Source organism: Phyllostomus discolor, chromosome 4, assembly GCF_004126475.2.
Source record: "Phyllostomus discolor isolate MPI-MPIP mPhyDis1 chromosome 4, mPhyDis1.pri.v3, whole genome shotgun sequence".
In the NCBI taxonomy this organism is placed as follows: domain Eukaryota; kingdom Metazoa; phylum Chordata; class Mammalia; order Chiroptera; family Phyllostomidae; genus Phyllostomus; species Phyllostomus discolor.
Window position 1 is genome coordinate 15,172,336 of NC_040906.2, and position 18,176 is coordinate 15,190,511.

General features: G+C 60.9%; 2 protein-coding genes across 3 annotated transcripts in view; one reads left to right on the forward strand and one right to left on the reverse strand.

Annotated features, from left to right (window-relative positions):
* The window catches only part of PNKD (PNKD metallo-beta-lactamase domain containing), a 62,295-nt gene that overhangs the window by 42,637 nt on the left and 1,482 nt on the right, over positions 1 to 18,176 (reverse strand). The window contains exon 3 of one of the 2 annotated variants that reach the window (XM_028510830.2): positions 17,175 to 17,583. The exons of the other annotated variant lie outside the window; for it this stretch is intronic. Within the exon in view, the coding sequence (XP_028366631.1) occupies positions 17,391 to 17,583 (193 nt within the window). The 3' untranslated portion in view covers positions 17,175 to 17,390. Of the gene's footprint in view, positions 1 to 17,174; positions 17,584 to 18,176 lie in introns of those variants that run through there. 2 annotated transcript variants of the gene reach the window in all.
* Positions 413 to 16,519, forward strand: TMBIM1 (transmembrane BAX inhibitor motif containing 1). Its single transcript, XM_028510831.2, has 12 exons — positions 413 to 521; positions 8,940 to 9,175; positions 10,389 to 10,480; positions 11,228 to 11,292; positions 11,479 to 11,532; positions 11,974 to 12,024; positions 12,688 to 12,727; positions 12,955 to 12,992; positions 13,168 to 13,255; positions 13,547 to 13,642; positions 14,678 to 14,731; positions 15,100 to 16,519. The coding sequence occupies exons 2-12, from the start codon at positions 8,980 to 8,982 to the stop codon at positions 15,244 to 15,246; spliced, it is 921 nt and encodes a 306-aa protein (XP_028366632.1). The 5' UTR covers positions 413 to 521; positions 8,940 to 8,979; the 3' UTR covers positions 15,247 to 16,519.

Below are 18,176 nucleotides of genomic sequence, written 5' to 3' on the forward strand. Positions count from 1 at the left end.
ATCAGCATAGCGATGTGGTAGAAGACTTTGGGGGCATTTAAAGTGTGCTTTTGAATAATATTTTGTGACAAGAACATGCTTGTGATAAAATACTAAGTAAAAGAAAAACAAGGAACAAACTTTACAGAAGATGACCTCACCCTAGGAAAACGAGTGTAATAATACCTGAAGGCAAAAAAACGCACCAAAAGCAAGCAAGCGCTTCCGGCTGGCAGTCGGGAAAGGGTGGGATGAAGCGCTTTTCGTCCTGCACGTTTGTGTGTCCTAAGTTCCCATCAGTAATTACGTACTGCCTTTAAATTAGAAAATACTAGCGCGTGCGTCACGGCCCCAGGCCGGAAGCGGGCGGGCCCGGGGCGGACCCCAGCGCCCCCTCGGCGGCGGCGCCGACTGATCCCGCCCCGCCGGCCGACGCGCGGGGCGGGGCTGCCCGGCCCAGCCCATCCGAGCCTAGGCCGGAGCGGACGGTGCGGGACTTGGAGACGCCCGGAGGCTGCGAGCACACCGTCCGAGTCGACCAGGCAAGCCAAGGGGTCGCGGCCGGCGGGAGCTGGGGACCGCGGGCCGGCGGGGACTGAGCCGGGGCTGGGCCGGTGCTGGGCCGCGTCCCCAAACTTTGTCGGAGTGCGCGGGGAGCCGGTGCCCGCACGAGGATCTGTCGCTCTCCCTTGGAGTTGCGCTGGGGGCAGGCGAGTGTCGCCTGTGTACTTCTGGGAGCCGAGCGGCCGGTGGTGAGCCCGGGAGCGGGCCAGGGTCTGAGGGTGTCACGCGCGCGTCTTTCTGGCTCGTGCCCATTGCAGGGCGTGTCCCCCGCGCCAGCCCCAGAGGAGGCAGCTGAGTGTGGAAATGAGGGCCCTCATCGCCTTCACCTGGTGGAAGCGGGAGGTGGCGCAGCGGTCACCCTGGCCTCAGGTTGCGCCTGCTGCCGGCCCTGGTGTAGACAGGTGAAGGAGCGTTCCCGTGAGTGCGGGGAGAGACGGGGTGGAAGCCGTGAGCAGCCCCCGCCCTTGGTTTGGGTGGGGAGGCGGCCACCTCGGTCACCATGGCTTTGCCTTACTTTGCCTGCTCTTGCCACTTCCTCCAGCCTGGGCTCAGAAGACTACAGCGGGAGTATTGTTCTCTTCCTGGCCTCTCTGGGTCAGAGTAAAAAGCCAGCAGGAAAACGGGAAAGGGGTAAACAAGTGGAGACCGGGGAAGGAGCCAGGCAGCAGCGCGAGGGCAAGTAGAGGAAGAACGCTGGGAGGCTTGGCATCCTGTGGGCTCCGCATCAGCCCTGCCCCCTGGGGGGGCCCCATGCCCTCCCAGCCCACTGTGGAGCTCTGTGGGCTTCTACCTGAGGAACCTGGGCGTGGGCTAAGTGGGGGCAGGCCTGGGGACCAGGGTCAGAGCCGCATGTCGTGGAAGGTCCCTCGGGTGTCCAGTTTTCTGGGGCTCTGAAATATTCATCTCACCGGTGAGCTTTGGTTTCAAAGCCAGCGCCTTTGGCCTGGCCAGTTGGTGGTGGCAGCAGGTGCTGGGTGCTTCCTTGGGGCTGCTGCGTCTGGGACAGACGGGCAGCCATACTTCTCACCTGCTTGCCCTCCCTGCCTCTCCAGTCAGGAGGACCCAGGGACCCAGTGTGTAACCTAGAAAAAAGTGGTGGGACCACAGCGCCAAGGGCCTGGTTTCCTCTGTGTCCTTGCGCCATGATCTCAGGACCTCACTGTCCAAGTGGGTGCGTCAGAGAGGTAATGATGGGTTACACCGTAAGTGTGAGGACACGGGCTGAGCTGACAGCCGCCTCGGCTCAGCCTCCTGCTGCGGGCATGGGGGCCTCAGCCGGGAGCTGTCCACCTCAGAGCACTTGGATCCCCAAACTCCGCCCCACTCCGGGGCAGAAGCCCCTGAGAAGGGACACACACCTGTGTGACTTCAGGGGGCTGCACGGGGAGGGCCCGGGAGCAGAGACCCGTGCAGCTCTCTGGGAGGAAGGCCTCCCTCTGCCAGCCACGTGATGCGGGGTTTCTGGAGTGCTCTGTTGGGAACGCCCTGAAGGGGACGGCCCTGACAGAATCTTCCACCTCGAAGACCCTGGAATTCTAGGCGGAAACCTGGGTTTTGTTTCGAAGTAGAACCGATACCCAGAAGTCCACGGGCCACAGTGCTGGGTGCCGAGCGGGCACTCAGTGCAGTGGTCAGGGGGAAAGATAAGAGTGCATCCTTCCTCTTGGGTGGGACGAGTTGTACTTGTGTTCCTGTTACGTTAGGGTGACGTCGGGGGTGCCAGCCTCCTGGTTCGATGCTAGTTGGGGATGTCGCCCGGCCCTTGGCAGTAGACCCCACTGTGGCGGTCATGGGGGCGCTCTGCTGCGGGGGAGGGGGGGAAGGACTCCTGCAGGGGGGCCAGGCACTGAGCTGACTGGGAGCGCGAGCGAGGGGGCCTGCCTGGTGCCTCATGTGACTGCCCTCAGGGGCTGTGTGTAAGGACAGGGGTTTTGAGATACGAGGAGTCAGAGAGTCAGTAACACTGTAGCGCATGTTTGGAAGTTCCTGAGTAAATGTTGAAAGTTCTTGTCACAAGGAAAAGAATTTTGTAAGTCTGTGTGGTGACGGATGGTAACTGGACTTCCTGTGGTGATCCTTTTGCAGTGTATACAAATACTGAATTATTGTGTCGTACACCTGACACTTAATACAGTGTTATGTCTTTTATGCCTCAGCTTAAAGAAAGATAGGAGTTAGGACAGGACTCATTCTCAGGGTTGGGTCTGTCTGTAGATCAAAGGTGGCCTGGTCAGCATTCCACAGGATATTATTAATTAGGTGTGTTTTGATGAAAATGTTTCGAGCCTAAGAAAGCTTGAGGTTCACTGGGTTCATCCGAGTTGGACAGCTGTGCTCAGTGCAGGGCTGCTCCTCGGGCTTGTGCCGTGGGAACTTCCAGGGGGGGTGTGGGTGGCTCTTCAGCCTGATCTGTTTTTGGAGCCCGTCACTGCTGTCTCCCGGGGCAGTGCTCTTTAGAGCAGGCTGGGAAACACCAGGCTTGGTGACTCGAGCTCTCCACTCTCTGGCTCTGGGGGACGAGCCTCTCCACCTTCCCCTCGTGTGGGCTGGTTTGGGGGAAAGGGAGGCCAGTCAGTGGTGGAGTGAGAAGCTAGGGCTCTTGGCTTTCTGCCTTGGCTTCTCTCTTCTAGCGCTACTGTGTTTCTCGGCAGGTTCTGGGGCGAGTGGGCCCCTAGGAAACGCTGGCCGTAGGGTCCACGGGGCAGTATAGGGGCAGTCTGGGAGGACAGGGGTATGGCCACCCCCACACCCAGAACACGCCGCATGCCTCTGCCTCTGTGGACGGTCCTCCAGACCAGCTAACGTGAGTTGTAACCTTAGCCTAAATTCTTCAGGAAGTAGGTCATTCTGCCCTGAAGCCCCATGTTCTGGTTTGTTAGGCTCTTCGCTCAGAATCAGAGACTGTTGGAGCTGGCATGGACTTTGATATTTTGGTTCAGTGGCGCTCTCAGTGTGCTCGTTGTCAGATGAGACAACTGAGTCCAGAGGTGGGAAGTGGCCTATCCTGACTCACAGTGGCGTCATGGCCAGGGCTCTGGCCTGGATCGATTTCCTACGGAGGGAAAGGGACGCGTTATCAAAAGCAAAGGCATTTTCTACCTCTGCCCGCCCTGGGTGCCGACCTCATCACACAGGTGGCTGGTGGGGGTGTCTCAGAGGCCTCTGCTGCAGGCAGGTGTAAAGTCAGACGTCAGATCTGGGCTCAGACCCCTCTCTGCTGCTCGCCTGCTCTGGACCTTAGATCCGTTTCCTGTGGATTTCAGTTTGGTCATCTGTAGAGTGGAGATAAGCGTGTGCCCGCCACAGGGCCGCTGCAAGGCTCCTGTGTGCCCAAGTACCCCGTGCTTACTGCTCGCTGTGAGTGATTCTCTTCCCTCCCCGCCTGCTTAGTGGCTTCCTCATTCCTGATCTGTCCTCCCAGGCCGGTCTGACATGGACTGGTCTTCGAGATGACCACACTGATGGCACAGTTCGGCCCTCAGAGAAGGGTGGGGGGGGAGCTGTGGGCGCCTGGAGCCACCCCTCTCCGTCTCTGACTGGAGAGGCCGCCCTGGCTGGAGACGGGGGCTGGGGAGGAAATCATGACTTCTCAATCTATTTCTGAGCAGGAGGACGCAGAGAGCTGGGGAAATGGGTGGACTGTTCTCAGTGGGCAGGGCTGGGAATGAAGTTTAAAACCCATGACCCAGAGGGCTCGTCGCGAGCTGAGGCAGGAACTGTCTTGGCTCTGGGGTTTCTTTGTCAAATGACTAGATGATTTCTAAAGTCCTGTCCAGCTCTGACGTTTCAGGTTTTCAGATCCGCTTGGCATCATCCTATTATTAATCCCAGGGGCCAGGCGGACAAAAGGATAAGTTGGTTCCGGGCCCCTTGGTCCGTGTGCATCGGGCCTGGTGACGTGCCCAGACACCCGGGTGTATCTTTGTAGTCGTCTGCCCTGGCGGCTGTGTGCGGGGGGAGGAGTGTGAAGTGGTGTTTTTGGTGGGGGCAGAGCTGGGTGAGTTGGAATAGGTAAAGGAAGAGGGAAGTAAGGAGACTGTTACCAGAGACCAGGCCACAGTGGGCCAGGGGCTGCCCTCCTGGGCCTGCTGGGTGGGGTTTCCTGAGATGTGCACGCTGAGCTATTCTTTCCACTCGGCTCCGGGCACCCGTTCCTGGCAGGGAGGAGGGCACGCTGCCTGGACCAGTCAGCTGCTCCTTTCTGGCCCCTCCCTCAAACACACACACCCTTTTGCTGTAACCCCAGTAGCATAGGCCTCTGCAGATTCCAGAGCCTTAACCCTTCAGCTGCCCCCCAGGGCAGCCGGGGCCTGGGCCCGGCCGGCTGGGCCTCACCTGGCTAGGAGCATGGTGGCCGCGCTTCGGGGCGGGGAGGAGGTGCTTCCCCAAGGCTGCACCTGGAAACCCTGACAGCCAGCACTTCCTGCATTTGCACCCACCTGCTACTGCTACTGCTACTGTGACCGGCCAGGTCCGGGGCTCCTGCAGGAGGAAGGAGAGGGTCTGGCTCCTTCCCGACAAGGGATCGGGGCCCCGAGAGGGGAGCAAACTTAGGTCTGTGACATGGCAAGGGCAGGGCAGAGTCCGAATGTCTTGGTAACAGGCATCGTGAGGGAGAATGTTCCAGTGATTCAAGCTCCCGCCAGTGGGACAGTCTTGCTCTCTGCCCCTGGAGTGTGTCCAGTAGAAGCTGAATGCTCACTGTGTTTTAGGAAAATTCTGGCTTCCCATGGGGAACCTCAACAGTCCTCTTAAGCCCTGGAGACGGCGAGCCCCTCAGTGGCTGCGCGGATGACCTGGTTCCTGGTTTCTGGGCTGTGGGCATGAATCATCCTCACTGTCCCTGGGTTGTTTCCCTCGTCTTCCCCCTCCTTCTCTTCCAGCTCTGCGTTCTTCTCCGCCTCCCACCTTTAGTCATAGCTGTGAAAGTGAACCCTGAGCATTTCCCCCTTTCCCTACTACCTGGGCCGGTGCCAGCCCCAGACCTCATCCCTAGCTGAGGTCTCGATGAGGAGGCGGCCCGGGCTGTCCTATAGGTCGGGCAGCAGCCGGGGAGCAGGGTCAGAAGCTGCCAACGCTGGTGGCCCTGAGCCCGAGGCTCCTGCTCACCTGGCATTGCTCAGAGGTGAGTGCGGCCGAGCTCAGTCGCTCCCCTGATGGGTCTGGGCCCTCTCTTCCTCCCCTGTGCCCCGGCTTCTACACCAGAGACCCAAGACGTAGTCTCGACCCCAGGCCCCGCTTCCTGACCAAGGGCGGGTCACTGTTCTCCTTGCACTACGGCTGTTGTCCGCTTGGTCAAGCGAGGGGCGGGCTTGCCCTAACTGAGTGAGATTCATTTCAGCTCTTAGGTGTAAGAGTCTCCGTCTCTGACCGACCTCTTTTCCTCCTGGACGTGGCACAGGGCTGGGGGACTCGGGGTCAGGGAAAGGCTCAATGGCTCTGAGCCCGCCGGCTGTGTCAGCCTCCGCTGCCATGCGAGGGTCTTACGCGGGAGGCCATGGGAAGTCTGGACACACAGGTGTGCGGAGGGGGGACGTGAGCGGGCTCTGGGGGCGGGCTCTGGGGGCAGGGGCTCTGGGAGAATGGGCTCCGGAGCCCATCTGGGGCGCAGCCCCAACGCCCTCACACCCTGGCTGAGCGATCTCGCAGTGGACTGCGTGCTCGGAGCCTCTGTGCCTTCCCTGTGAGGAGGGGCGATGGCATCATCTGCCGTGTTGGGCTACTGTGAGGGCTTAATGAAACAATGACTAACAGCAGTCAACGTTCACTGCTGATCAGGGGTCAGGCACCATTCTCAGTGTCCTGTGAGTGCGCTCTCATTTAATGTTTACGACCCCGTGGAGGGCACTCTTGTAGTGTGAGACCCAGTCCCCAGGCGGGGAAATGGGGGCGCGGGGAGGCGAGGTGGGCAGTGCCGGCCTCCGGTGAGCTCGGGCTGGTGGCTGAGCCCCGGGGACCTGGACTGTGACCTGCTGTGTTCCCGGCCGGCAGACCTGCGGTGGATTCCTCTGAGGCCAGAAGAATCGGAGGGGGTGGGAGCATGGAGGGAGTCCTCGTGAGTCAGCAGCCCGCTGCGCGAACCCTGGAGTCCTGGTGGCCTGTCTGGGGCTGGCCTTGCTCTCCCTGACTCACCCCTCAGTCCGGGGAGGGACCTGTCTGTCCGGCTTTGCTTCGAGGAAGGAGGAAGAAGGGAGGGGCGGGCAGCTGGCCGGTGCCACACGGCCTGGCTTCTCAGGGAGGTCACAGGATGCCCGTCTGTGGGAGCTGGAAATGAGCTCAGAGATGCCCTGGCCCGCTCAGCTCATTTCACAGAGGGGCGCCCCAAGGAGGTGGCAGAACTGGGCACTGGCGACACGGCCTGTGACTCAGCTGGAGCTTCTGACCCTTCTGGCCCTTCCTGCCAGTGCCTCTCGGGCTGTGTCCAGCCTGTTCGCCGGGGTGCCACCGAGATGACGGCAATCGTGGCAGATAACCCGGCTCTGCCTGTCCCTGTCCCTCTTCCTGCAAACAGGCCGCCATCCCGCCCTCTTGGTGGAGTCAGAAGGGGGTCTTTGGAGGGAGTGGGTAGAGGGGTATGGGGAGAAGGAGCCTCTTGCCTCATGAAAGGGGACCCCAGTTTTTCTTTGTTTTTAAAAAGTCTGTTAAGGAGGGTCACATATTATAAATACTTATGAATATTTTCTCACCTTTCTATAAACACAGAACATTTCAAAAGCTAGTATCTCAGTTTCTTAAGCTCTCACGCAACACTCCAGTGGTCAGTCCCCCTCGTCCCTTCCTGACCGCCGTCCTCAGGGGCCTCCCCTGCCCAGTGCAGGCCGCCACCACGACCCCAGCGTGGTGCCCTGCTGCTGCCCTGTCGCAGCCTCACCGGCAAGGACGGCCTCCTTACTGCTGACCTGACACGGACACGGCCTTGCTGTGCTGGCCCATGTGCTCTGGGGAGACGGAGCGCAGCTTTCCTGAAAACAACCCATCTAGAGACTGGCCTGTTGCGCAATCCCCTCTGCCCGCCCTGCCCTGCCCCTCCCCTCGGTCCCCTCCCACTTGTCCGGAGAGAGGAGAGAGGAGACAGCCCTCTGTCTGCCCCCCGGGCTGTGCAGGTGCCCTCAAAAGCTGCTTCCCCCTTCCTTCCAGCAGAGGCTCTGAGGCTGTCTGCTGACCTGGATGGGGGGTGAGGGGAGTGCTTGCTGCTTCCCTGGGAGCTGCTCTGCAGGGCGGTGGTCCTGACAAGGTGGCCCTGACAAGGGGCCCAGACTCTCGGGGCTTGTCCCCAAAGGGGCCTTCCTGGGACCCCCTTCTTCGCTCTTCCCTAGTTCCCATCTCTGTCCCTTCAGAGGGGAACACCAGGCCAGCAGGGATTCATTTGGCTTAAGAGGCACGAATCACGCAGCATAACAGAGAGGACACAAACCCAGGACCCTGGAGGCCTCGATTCTGGCGGCGCCGCCAACCTGCTAGTTCGCTGTTCTGGGTCATGGTTCCCTCATCTGACGGAGCGCCTCGGCCCCAGGCCCGAATGCTCAGTGCCCTCTCCCCTGCTAGGCACTGCACCCTGGGGTGGGGGGAGACACGCAGGAATCACACAGACACCAGGGACCCTGGGGTTCAAGACTCAGGTCCCGCCCTCCCAGGGGCCCGCGAGGCCCCGCCGGCACAGCCCATTCCCTGGGAAGCCTGTGGAGAGACCGGGGATAGGCCGCCGCACGCCCAACACACCGAGGCTGCTGTTGAAGGAACCAGAAAGTCCTGTCCCAGGCCTGCCTTCTCGCGCCGCCTCCCAGCTCGGGTGCTCCCCTCCCCCAGGCTCAGGCGTCCCCTGACTCAGTCTGCCACTGTCCACTGGCCCTCTGCCCTCCCGCCCTGGGCCTGGTAGCTGCAGCACTGGGGCTGGCCTGTTCTCCGCCTCCTCCCCCACCCTGCGCTCTGGGCCTTGGCTCCTTCCCAGCTCTGCCTTTCAGGCTGCACTCCGGCCAGCTGCCGAGGGGGCTGGGCTGACCCCTTCGGCAGGTCCCAGCTGGCCCTGTGATTCACCAGGCTTTGCCGGGCCATCAGCTTCTTCCCTGGTCACTGGAAGCTTTTCTTATATGATCACAGGGAGGTCCCAGGCCCCTGCTCCTCTTTGCTCACCCCACTGATGCCCAGTGACCCCTCTGGGCTCCTGCAGCCCCCACCTGCCGTTGGCAGGACGCTGCACAGCGTGGAGGGCTGTGGACCGAAAGGTGGTGTGGGGGTGAGGGGCAGGGGCTGAGCTGGGGGGTGGGGGCACTGCGGGCAGAGTGACACTGTGACGGAGGGAGGGGAAACGCAGGGTCTCCTCCTGAGGAGGCCCCCGGACTGGGCCGAGTGAGCTGGGCCCGGGCGCTCGTGACGGCTTTTCTCTCCTCCCGTTTCAGGTCCTGGCAGCTGGGGTCCCCCCTCAGCCCTTGACCGGCCATGTCCAACCCCAGTGCCCCACCTCCGTACGAGGACCGAAACCCCCTGTATCCTCCACCCCAGGGGGGCTACGGGCAGCCGTCGGTCCTGCCTGGCGGGTATCCTGCCTACCCTGCCTACCCACAGCCGGGCTACGGTCACCCTGCAGGCTACCCACAGCCCATGCCCCCGGTCCACCCGATGCCCATGCACTACGGTGAGTCCCTGGGGGTGGGGGAGGGGCGGTGGGAGGAGGGGCGCAGCGCGTGAGGCCCCGTCCTTTCCTGCCTTTTCAGGTCCCTGGTAATCTGACGTTCAGCTCTCCGCTCCCGTCTTTGTTACCTCTCTACTCCTCCCTCGGCACCTGGCCCTCCCGACCACCGGCTGGCCCCTGTGTTCATGGGGGAGGCCGAGTCCACCGGGCGGGCCAGAAGCCGCGTCGCGTGAGACAGTGGCCGGGGGAAGCGCGTAACTGCTTCAGGGCCTGGGGACACCGTTCCCAACTAGGCAGCTGCCACCCCACCCAGATTCCTCTCTCCCTGTGGAACCTGAGGCACTTTTTTTTTTTTTTTTAATTTGGTGATGACAAATCCTCGTCCTTTAAGGTAACATCTGCATTTTGCAAACACCCAGAAGTCACTTGGATGTTTGGTAACTGCCCTGGCAAGTAATCTTCTGGTTGGTCAGAAATGAGATAAGATTAGAAGGCAGCGAGACTTCTCCCAGCAGCGCCCCCACCCGATGTGGATTTTGAAAGCGGTTGGAGGAGGCATCCGCGGCATTTGAGGAATGCTTTGAGGCCGCAGCATCTCTGCAGGCCTGGGGGCCTGGAGCCCAGCCGGGGGCCTGTCTTGTGGGCTCTGGTGCAGCGCCACAGCCTCCGCACGCTTCCCGTCCTGCCTCGTCCTGGGACCGTGCACCCCTGACCTGTCCGTTTCCTCTGAGTCCGGACTGCTCCACCCTCCACACACGTGTGCCGAGTTCCTTCCTTCCTTCCCCTCCTCCTGTCCCGGAGTCCCCTGCTCTGACCCCACAGCTCTCCTGGCTGGCGCTCCAAGCCGGGCACCTGCCTGGCTTCCTCGCTGGTGCGGGAGCTCTTGCCAGCAGAGACCGCATGCGTTCGCACGCCAGAGCACCCGGGTGTGGGCTGGGCACCCGCCCCCAGGAGCCCTCGGTGAACGCATGCCCCATGGGAACGGTTCTGGCCTGAGCCCCTTCGCGACAGGGGCACGTGGCTCCATGGGGTGCCCAGGCCAGCTCCGGGTCTCTCTGCGGGCATCTACAGCGGGCACTTGGTTTGGGTGAGGAGTTCAAGTTGTAACACTTGTTTTTTGGCTAGGGATACCCGAGTCTCATTGTGAGATCATGTCCTGGAGGCTTTGGGACTGAGGCCACATGTTCCTAGGTGGTCACTTGTGGTCTGTCCCCAGGCCCAGGCTATGATGGCGAGAGAGCAGCGAGCGACAGCTTTGGGACTGGAGAATGGGAAGACATGAAAGTCCGACACACCTTCATTCGAAAGGTGAGATGTGGGCTGGGAGGCAGTGTACAGGGGCGCTGGGCTGTGGTGGGGCTTGCGGGGGGCGGGGGGGGGGGGGGGGGGGGGGATGTGGAGGAGTTGGGGGCGGTGCACCCTATCAGCCCCGGGGCAGTCATTCCCATGGAAAGGGCTGCTGCCTTCCTGGTCCTCTCCAGCCCCACACTCCTCTGACCCCTATTCCCTGACCCTTTGCTCCTCTTTCCGTGACCTTGCTTTGGGGTCGGGGGCAGATTCGGTCTGGGAAGATCTCAGCGGGCTCTGCAAAGTGCCCTGCCCTCCCCACACTCCTTTCTTTTCCTGGACCGCAAGCAACTCGAAGCCAGAAATGACCACAGCCCGCCCCTCGCTTCCCCACTTCCTCATGTCGGCACGGCACCCCTCAGAGTAGACAGTGCCTGGCAAAGGCCTGGACTGCTGCGCATGTGGGGGCCCCCCGGTCATGCAAGGAGGCAGGGGAGGTGCGCAGTGCACGGAGGCTGGAGTCGGATGGGGCGGGGGCGTCGGGGGGGCAGCTGGAGGTGGGGGGCAGCTCTGAGGTGTGAGCAGTACTGAGCCGGCCTCTCCGCCTGGCTGCAGCCGGGGGGTGGCTCTCGGGTGGAAACAAGGAGTGGATCCTTCACGGTTAGGGAGGCCCTCCCCACCACTAACAGACAGGGAGGAGGAGTCTTTGGGGCTCCTTGGTGTTGGGGAGAGGCCAGGGTGTGGAAGGTGACCCCGCCTGTGTTCCAGGTTTACAGCATCATCTCCATCCAGCTGCTCATCACGGTGGCCATCATCGCCATCTTCACCTTTGTGTGAGTCTCTCTGCCTCTCCGCCCCTCTCTGAGCAGCCCTGGGGTCCGGGGCCTGCCCTGGGGCACCCGCCAGGGGCTGGGGTGGGGCGGGCCCTCCACTCCCATCCAGTGGAAGAAGAGTGGCTGCGGGTGATGAGGGGAAATGACTGTGACTCCTGTCCTGCCCTGTCCTGCCCTGCTCCACAGGCAGCCAGTCGGCGACTTTGTGAGGAGAAACACGGCCGTCTACTACGTGTCCTAGTGAGTCTGCGCTCCTGGTGCTCGGAGCAAGGGGGGGAGGGGTGGCAGCTGCCCGACTGCTGTCAGGGCAGGGGTCCGGTGCTTTTGAGGGGGGCTCCCAGGCCGCCTTCTGAGCTGGGCGGGGGCGGGGGGGGGGGGGGGGGCCGCCCCGGGAGCAGGAGCAGGGCTGGGGACCGAGGCGGCACGTGCCTGGCACGGTGCTCTTCACCTTCTGCCGGCCTGTCTGCTGAGGCCACCCTCGCCCTCCTCTGGCTGCCCCGCCCCCACTGTGGAGGTTCTCAGTGCCCTTGGCTCGGGTCATCTGTCCGACTGGGCAGCCTCCCCTCAGACTTCCAAACAGCTCGGTGGGCTCCCACCTGCTGGCCTGCCTGCGGGCCGCGAGGGCTGAGGAGCGGATCCATCAGGCCTGTGCACTACTACTCCCTGTCTCTTTCCCCCCAGTGCTGTCTTCCTGGCGACCTACCTGACCCTGGCCTGCTGCCAGGGACCCAGGTGAGTCCCCAAGACTTAGACAAGGACAAGGGATGGCGCGGGGGCAGGAGTGGGACCAAATCTTTTGGGAAGAAAGGGGTATCCTTATAGCAGCGGAGCGGAGACTTAGAAGCAACAGTGAGGATGACAGCAGCTACTTTCTGGTGTGTACACAGTACCTGGCTCTTCGAGCTCCCTAACTCCCCCTTGGTCTTCCCCCCAGGCCGAGCCCTTGCCTCTCTCCCTCCTAAGGTCCAAGGGCCTATCTCTTGCTTCTGTAACCTTCTCCCTGAGCCTATGCAGCGCAGCTGGTTAAACTTTCTCTTATAATTTGGGGGGTGGGAGGAAGGGAAACAAAGTACCTTAGCCATCATTCTTACAACAACACTGCAAGATTTGTAACACTCTAACCATTTAACAAGTAGAAGGAACCCAAGGCTCAGAGAAGCTGAGTAGCTTTCTCAGTCGCACAGATAGTGTAAGAGCTGCAAACGATTCCAGGTCTCTGTGGCCCCATAGCCCAGGTCTGCCTTATCACCCTCTGTCATCCCAGCATAGAACACCTGAGCAGGTACCGGAGGCTGAGCCAGCCTCCCCTCCCCCGAGCCAAGAACTTCCTTGCGCCAAAGGACTCTGGTCACTGGCTGGCCCCGAGTCACTCAGTCACGGTCTCTTTCCCTGCAGACGCCGCTTCCCATGGAACATCATCCTGCTGACCCTCTTTGTGAGTCCGGGGGGCAGGGGCGGTGTGCAGATGGGCTGAGGGGGGGCCAGTCCCCGGGAAGGGCTGGCGATGCCACTGTGGGAGGTGCCTCTGGTTCTCCGTGTCACCATATCCTGACCCCTGCCTGGGTCTCCAGGTCACATCTACCCCCAGCTCTGACTGACACCCCACCACGGCCGTGCCTCCCCTCTTCTTTGTTTCACTCTGGTCTCTTCCCCCCCCCTCAGACTCTTGCCCTGGGCTTCATGACCGGCACCATTGCCAGGTACAGTCGGGGAGAGCGCAGCATGCTCCCGGGAGGAGGGGTGTGTGCTGGGCGAGTGGGGCACCCTGGGCTGGCCGTCTTCTGCACGGGGGATCCTGGGAAGGGCCCTCCCGGAAGCGGTGGTTTGGAAGTCAGTCACATGTGCCTCTGGCCTCTCTCCCCGCCCTCCCTCCAGCATGTATCAGACCAAGGCCGTCATCATTGCGATGATCATCACTGCCGTGGTGTCCATTTCGGTCACCATCTTCTGCTTCCAGACCAAGGTGAGGAGGACCCTTCGCTGGCCACTCTGCCCCCTTTCTTGTACAGAGCTGGCCCTTACGGATGGCCCTTGAGCAGACCTGGGAGGGCCCAGACCCCTACACTGGGGATTTCCCTTGGAGACCCTAGTCCCCTTCCTTGAGCTGCTCCCTGTCTGTATGAGGGTAGGGGTCACTCCCGCACCCCCAGGGGGCAGCACTCGGACTCCCCGGTCAGGGGAGGCAGGGCCAGTCTGGCTGGGCTGCTAGTGGTGGAACTCGTCTGACAGGAGCCTCATTCCTCCTCCCTGGCAGGTGGACTTCACCTCGTGCACAGGCCTCTTCTGTGTCCTGGGAATAGTGATGATGGTGACAGGGATCGTCACTGCCATTGTGCTGGCCTTCAAATATGTGAGTGTCTTGGGAGAGCCGGGGTCAGCGAGCCCAGGGCCCGGGCAGGACGCTCTGTGTAACGAGTGCCACAGGCCCCACAGGCCCCTGGGCGGGCTCTGGCTTCGGGCCACCCCACCACTAGCAAAGGCCCCAGTGCCAAGGCCGTCCTCTGGGTTGGGGTACAGTTCCTTCCTCCTTAGTGACCGATGGCCCTGGGAGCCATAGCACCTGCGCCTCGGACAGTACCACGGAACTCCTGTGGGAAGTAGTGGGCGAGAGCTGTCTGCCGGCGAGGCCAGGGTCCAGGAGGCAGGCTGGGAGGGGTACCCAGAGGACCGAAAAGATGGGTCGGGGTGGCGGGAACCTTAGGGATCACTGTGTCCAACCCCTCTTTTATTCCAGTCCGCCAGGGGAGAGCCTGGGGACCCGAGGCTGAGGGGAGCCTCGTGGCAGAGCGGGCAGAACGGTGCTGGGAGGGGAAGCGCATGAGCAGGAGGGCTGCCTGCACACTTGGCCGTGGGCTGGCCCTGCCCTTCTGTGCACGGGCACCGGAAGGCCGTGCGGCAGGGCTGCCCGGGGACACTCTCTGATTCCGATGTTCATCATGGTGGGTGGGGGGCTTCCCTCCCAGCTCTCTTCTTTAGTCTGTCCCTCCCAGGCCGCACTGTGAGAACCGCTCTCCTGAAGGTGTGTGTGTGTGTGTGTGTGTGTGTTAGGGCTCTCCAACCGGTGCCTGCCTGAGTCCACCCCTCCCAGAGCTGTAAATCAACCACCTTTTCCCCAGACACATACGGACACCTCTGTACCTTAACTCACTTCGGAGACTGGTTTTTACATGGCCGTGGGAGGATGGGCTGTGTGTTCCCTGCTACATGTGTTACCATTCCTAATTCCTTCCAGGATCTGGAAGGCAGAGATAGTCCTTTCCTGTAGTAGCTTCCTGGGCCTACCCACCTGGATGCCAGAACCCCAGGGGAAGCTGGTCCTGAGAATGCTGCACCCCCGGTCCACGCTTTGCTAAGGTTTCTGACACCACCCGTTCCCTCTTCCCAGGTTTACTGGCTCCACATGGTCTATGCTGCTCTGGGGGCCATTTGCTTCACCCTGGTGAGTAAGGACCTGTCCCCCGGGAAGGAGCTGAGGGGAGGGAGTGGAGGGAGGAGCTGAGTGGACGGAGCATGACTTTGCCCTTCCCTCTCCCACCGTGAAGAGGTTCCACTGACTTTCTGGGCATTCCCGCCTGCTCTCGTCCCCACCGCCCACTGTGGGGCACTCAGCAGGCCGCCCTGCAGAGACAGGGCGCCTCCCTGCCTCTGCGGACTCTGCGGGTAGAGGCTGCGTGTTGTGCCGTTCACTAATGCGTCCCCAGAGCACACTGCTGCATGGCACAGAGGCTCCAGGGATGACAGACCTGCCGACCGGAAACAAGTTCTGGTACTATGCCCCTGGGTCCTCACTTGTGCCTGTCCCCGCAGTTCCTGGCTTATGACACGCAACTGGTCCTGGGGAACCGGAAGCACACCATCAGCCCAGAGGACTACATCACCGGCGCCCTGCAGATCTACACGGACATCATCTACATCTTCACCTTCGTGCTGCAGCTGGTGGGGAGTCGCGATTAAAGAGCACCCCCAGTTCCACGCCACCCAAGGCTCTCCCATCCCCGGAGGGCTGGGCCTTGTGACTGGGGTCTGGGCTGCAGACCCTTTCCTTCCCCTCAAGTAATATGCCCAGTTTCCTTTCTGTCCCGAGTGGGTGGCCTCTCTGGCTGTGGCTGTGTGGGTACCACCTGGTGGGGCCGGAGGAACTGGGAACTAACTCTGGGCAGGGACTAGGCTGCAGATGTACCCGCTGTGTGGCACCAGCTGCTACTTAACCGCTGGGCTGGAGGGGGAGGGATGGCAAGAGCCTATTTCATAACTAAAAGGGAATGTGGAGATAGAAGTGACTTCAAGGTGATGAGGTTTCCCCTCCCACCGTCGCCACAGGCTTCCGGGCTCAGTAGCTGGGGCCATTTCCTCCCTCATCCCCTAACAAAGAGCTTTGTCCTCCGCCTCTGGGACTCTTACACCGTTACGCTGTGCTCCTCCGGCAAACTGTGGCACTTCCCCACTCGGGGAGGTACACGAGACCTGTGCCTGTGGGTCCTCCTGCTTCAGCTCCCCTTCTGATGGCATGTATATACTATTTGTCCGGGCTGGGGCAGGGGAGGAAGGTGAGAGCGAGCAACGTCAAGCACGGGGGCCAACACAGAGCAGCATCAGCCCTGGGCTTCCTCGTGGCGGCGGGCGCAGAGAGCACAGGCCCACTTGCGGCCATCTGGTCCCCATTCTCCGAAGCTGCCTGGGGTCAGGGCAGGGTGGAGGGTGCTCCCTGGTGCTTCCGAGGTCTCTGGTGAGAGGGATCTCTTGCTTCCTATTGCTCAGGCAGCTCAAGGCAGAAAGCAAGGGGTGAAGGTCGGGAGATGGGGTGGTTTGTAGGGGTGAGTGTGGCCAGGATGAAGAGGCGGGGCTGGGGGCAGGGGAAACGCCTTGGGGGCACCCCGCCCGTCTGAGAGCTGGGGAAGCCTGCAGTGGGGCCTGTGGAAGCTTGGTGTCTTTCCTTCTGCTACCCTGGCGGGGGGCCTGAGGGGAAGGACACTTCCCCTCTCTTCTTGACTCTCACGGGGGGATTTGAGACTCGGACCCCATCTCCCCAGCCAGCTACTGCTTCCTTCGCGACACCAAGTGCCTCAAGCTGGAAGGGGGAGGAGGACAAGGGTCACTCTGTGGGGTGGGGTGGAAAGCAAATCAGCCCAAGGGTATAATTAGGACTCTCTAAGTCCTTGGTCCTAAGTATATCATGTAAAAGGACATAACTAGAAATGTAATAAAGTTTTATGTTTAGAAGTTAAAACCCCACTCGACTTCGGTTTTCTTCGGTCTGGCTCTGCCCAAAGCAGCCACTTGCTATGTTCCATCTTTTCTAAGATAGCCAAGCACACTTCACCCCAGTGCTTCCTGGGGATGGACGTGCAAGGCTGGCGAGAGCTCCACCTGCATTGCCCCAGGCGGGGGATGGGCTCCACTCAGCCCGAGACCTCTCACATCACGGACCCTCCACAAAAGCTCATGCGCTCCCCCCCAAAGCTGTGTGTGTGCAGACAGTTTCACGGTTGGGGTGGGGGAGATGGGCACAGGTTCAGGTTCAGGTCACCTGCCTTAGAGATCACTAGTCCAAAACCTCTTAAAACAGCGAAACTGAAGCCCAGAGAGGTCCAGTCATTTGGACTCAGCCACAAGTAGTGCTTTTCTTTTTCTTTCACACCCTCAATGCCCTTTTTGACTTTTTGTTTTTATTTGTTCAAAGCTGAGAGAGACCCCACCCTCCTGGCCAGCAGCTCTGTGGGCTTGGTCCCCAGGGCCTGAGCCTAGGCTTGTTGCTGAATTCTCTGTGGTTTCCCGAACCATTAAGGGGAACACTGAATGCTTTTGTGAGACAGAGCACACAGAAGTAACTAGCCCCACCCTTGGTCCCTCCCGTCCCAAGGGACTCAAAAATCCAGTCCCAGTTCCTTTCCACTCCAACACTCAATAACTTTATTAGCCTTTGGCTGGTTTCGGGGAGGTGAGGGGGAGGGAGGAGGGATGGGGGCTGACAGCAGCCTGGGCTTCGTGTGCCCTCTGGTGGACCTTTGAGGCAAAGACCAGATTTGCAGCCAAACCCAAAGGACTTCGCAGTTTGGAGGCCACAGTCAGTACAGTCTAGGGGAGGGCTGCCGTGTTCCTCAGGTCTGCGCCCCAGACCCAGCTTCTAGAGATGGGGCGTGTTGGGAGGAGGCCCTGAACCTCTGCCTCTCATACTCGCCCGTGTTGGATGCCCGCATGTTCTGCCGAGCCTTCATCTGCTTCAAACGGTTCTTGTCCACTTCCCGCTTGGTGAGGATGAAGAGGAGGATACCACAGGGGAAGCCGATGGCCCTAGGGGTGGGGAGATGTGCATGGGGTTTGGGGAGGGGCCATGCCTGAGCCAAAGGAGCTGGGGAGAAATCTCATTCCAGCTTCACTGATTTCGTGAGAGCTGCAACATCTCTTGTCTATTCGGCCTCCGCACTGGCCGCTGGAGAGCCCCACACAAATCAGATCCTGCCACTGCCCTGCATAAACTCCCTTCACAGCTCTCCATCACTTCTCAGCCGAGCCCAGACGCCTAGGAATGGCACAACAGGCCTAGCGTAGTTGGGCCTCTGCCTACTCTGTAGCCAGAGTGACACTTCTCAACGTCGAACCCTGCGATCCTGCTGTATGGCCAGTGCATGATCCTCCTGACAGCCCATCCTCTTTCTCTCTTCAAGTCTTGGCAAAGTTTCTTTCTGCCTAAACTGCCCCACACCCTCTCCCAGACTCCCCTTGTAATTCTGAGTAACTGCTATTTGGGAGCACGTTGGTGTGGGGGAAAGAGCATGGAGTCGCGAGACCTGATAAGAATCCCAGCTCTGAGCCTCAGTTCTCTCATCTGTGAAGTGGGGATGTAATATTTACCAGAAAGACTAAAACGTTACACTGTAAAGGGC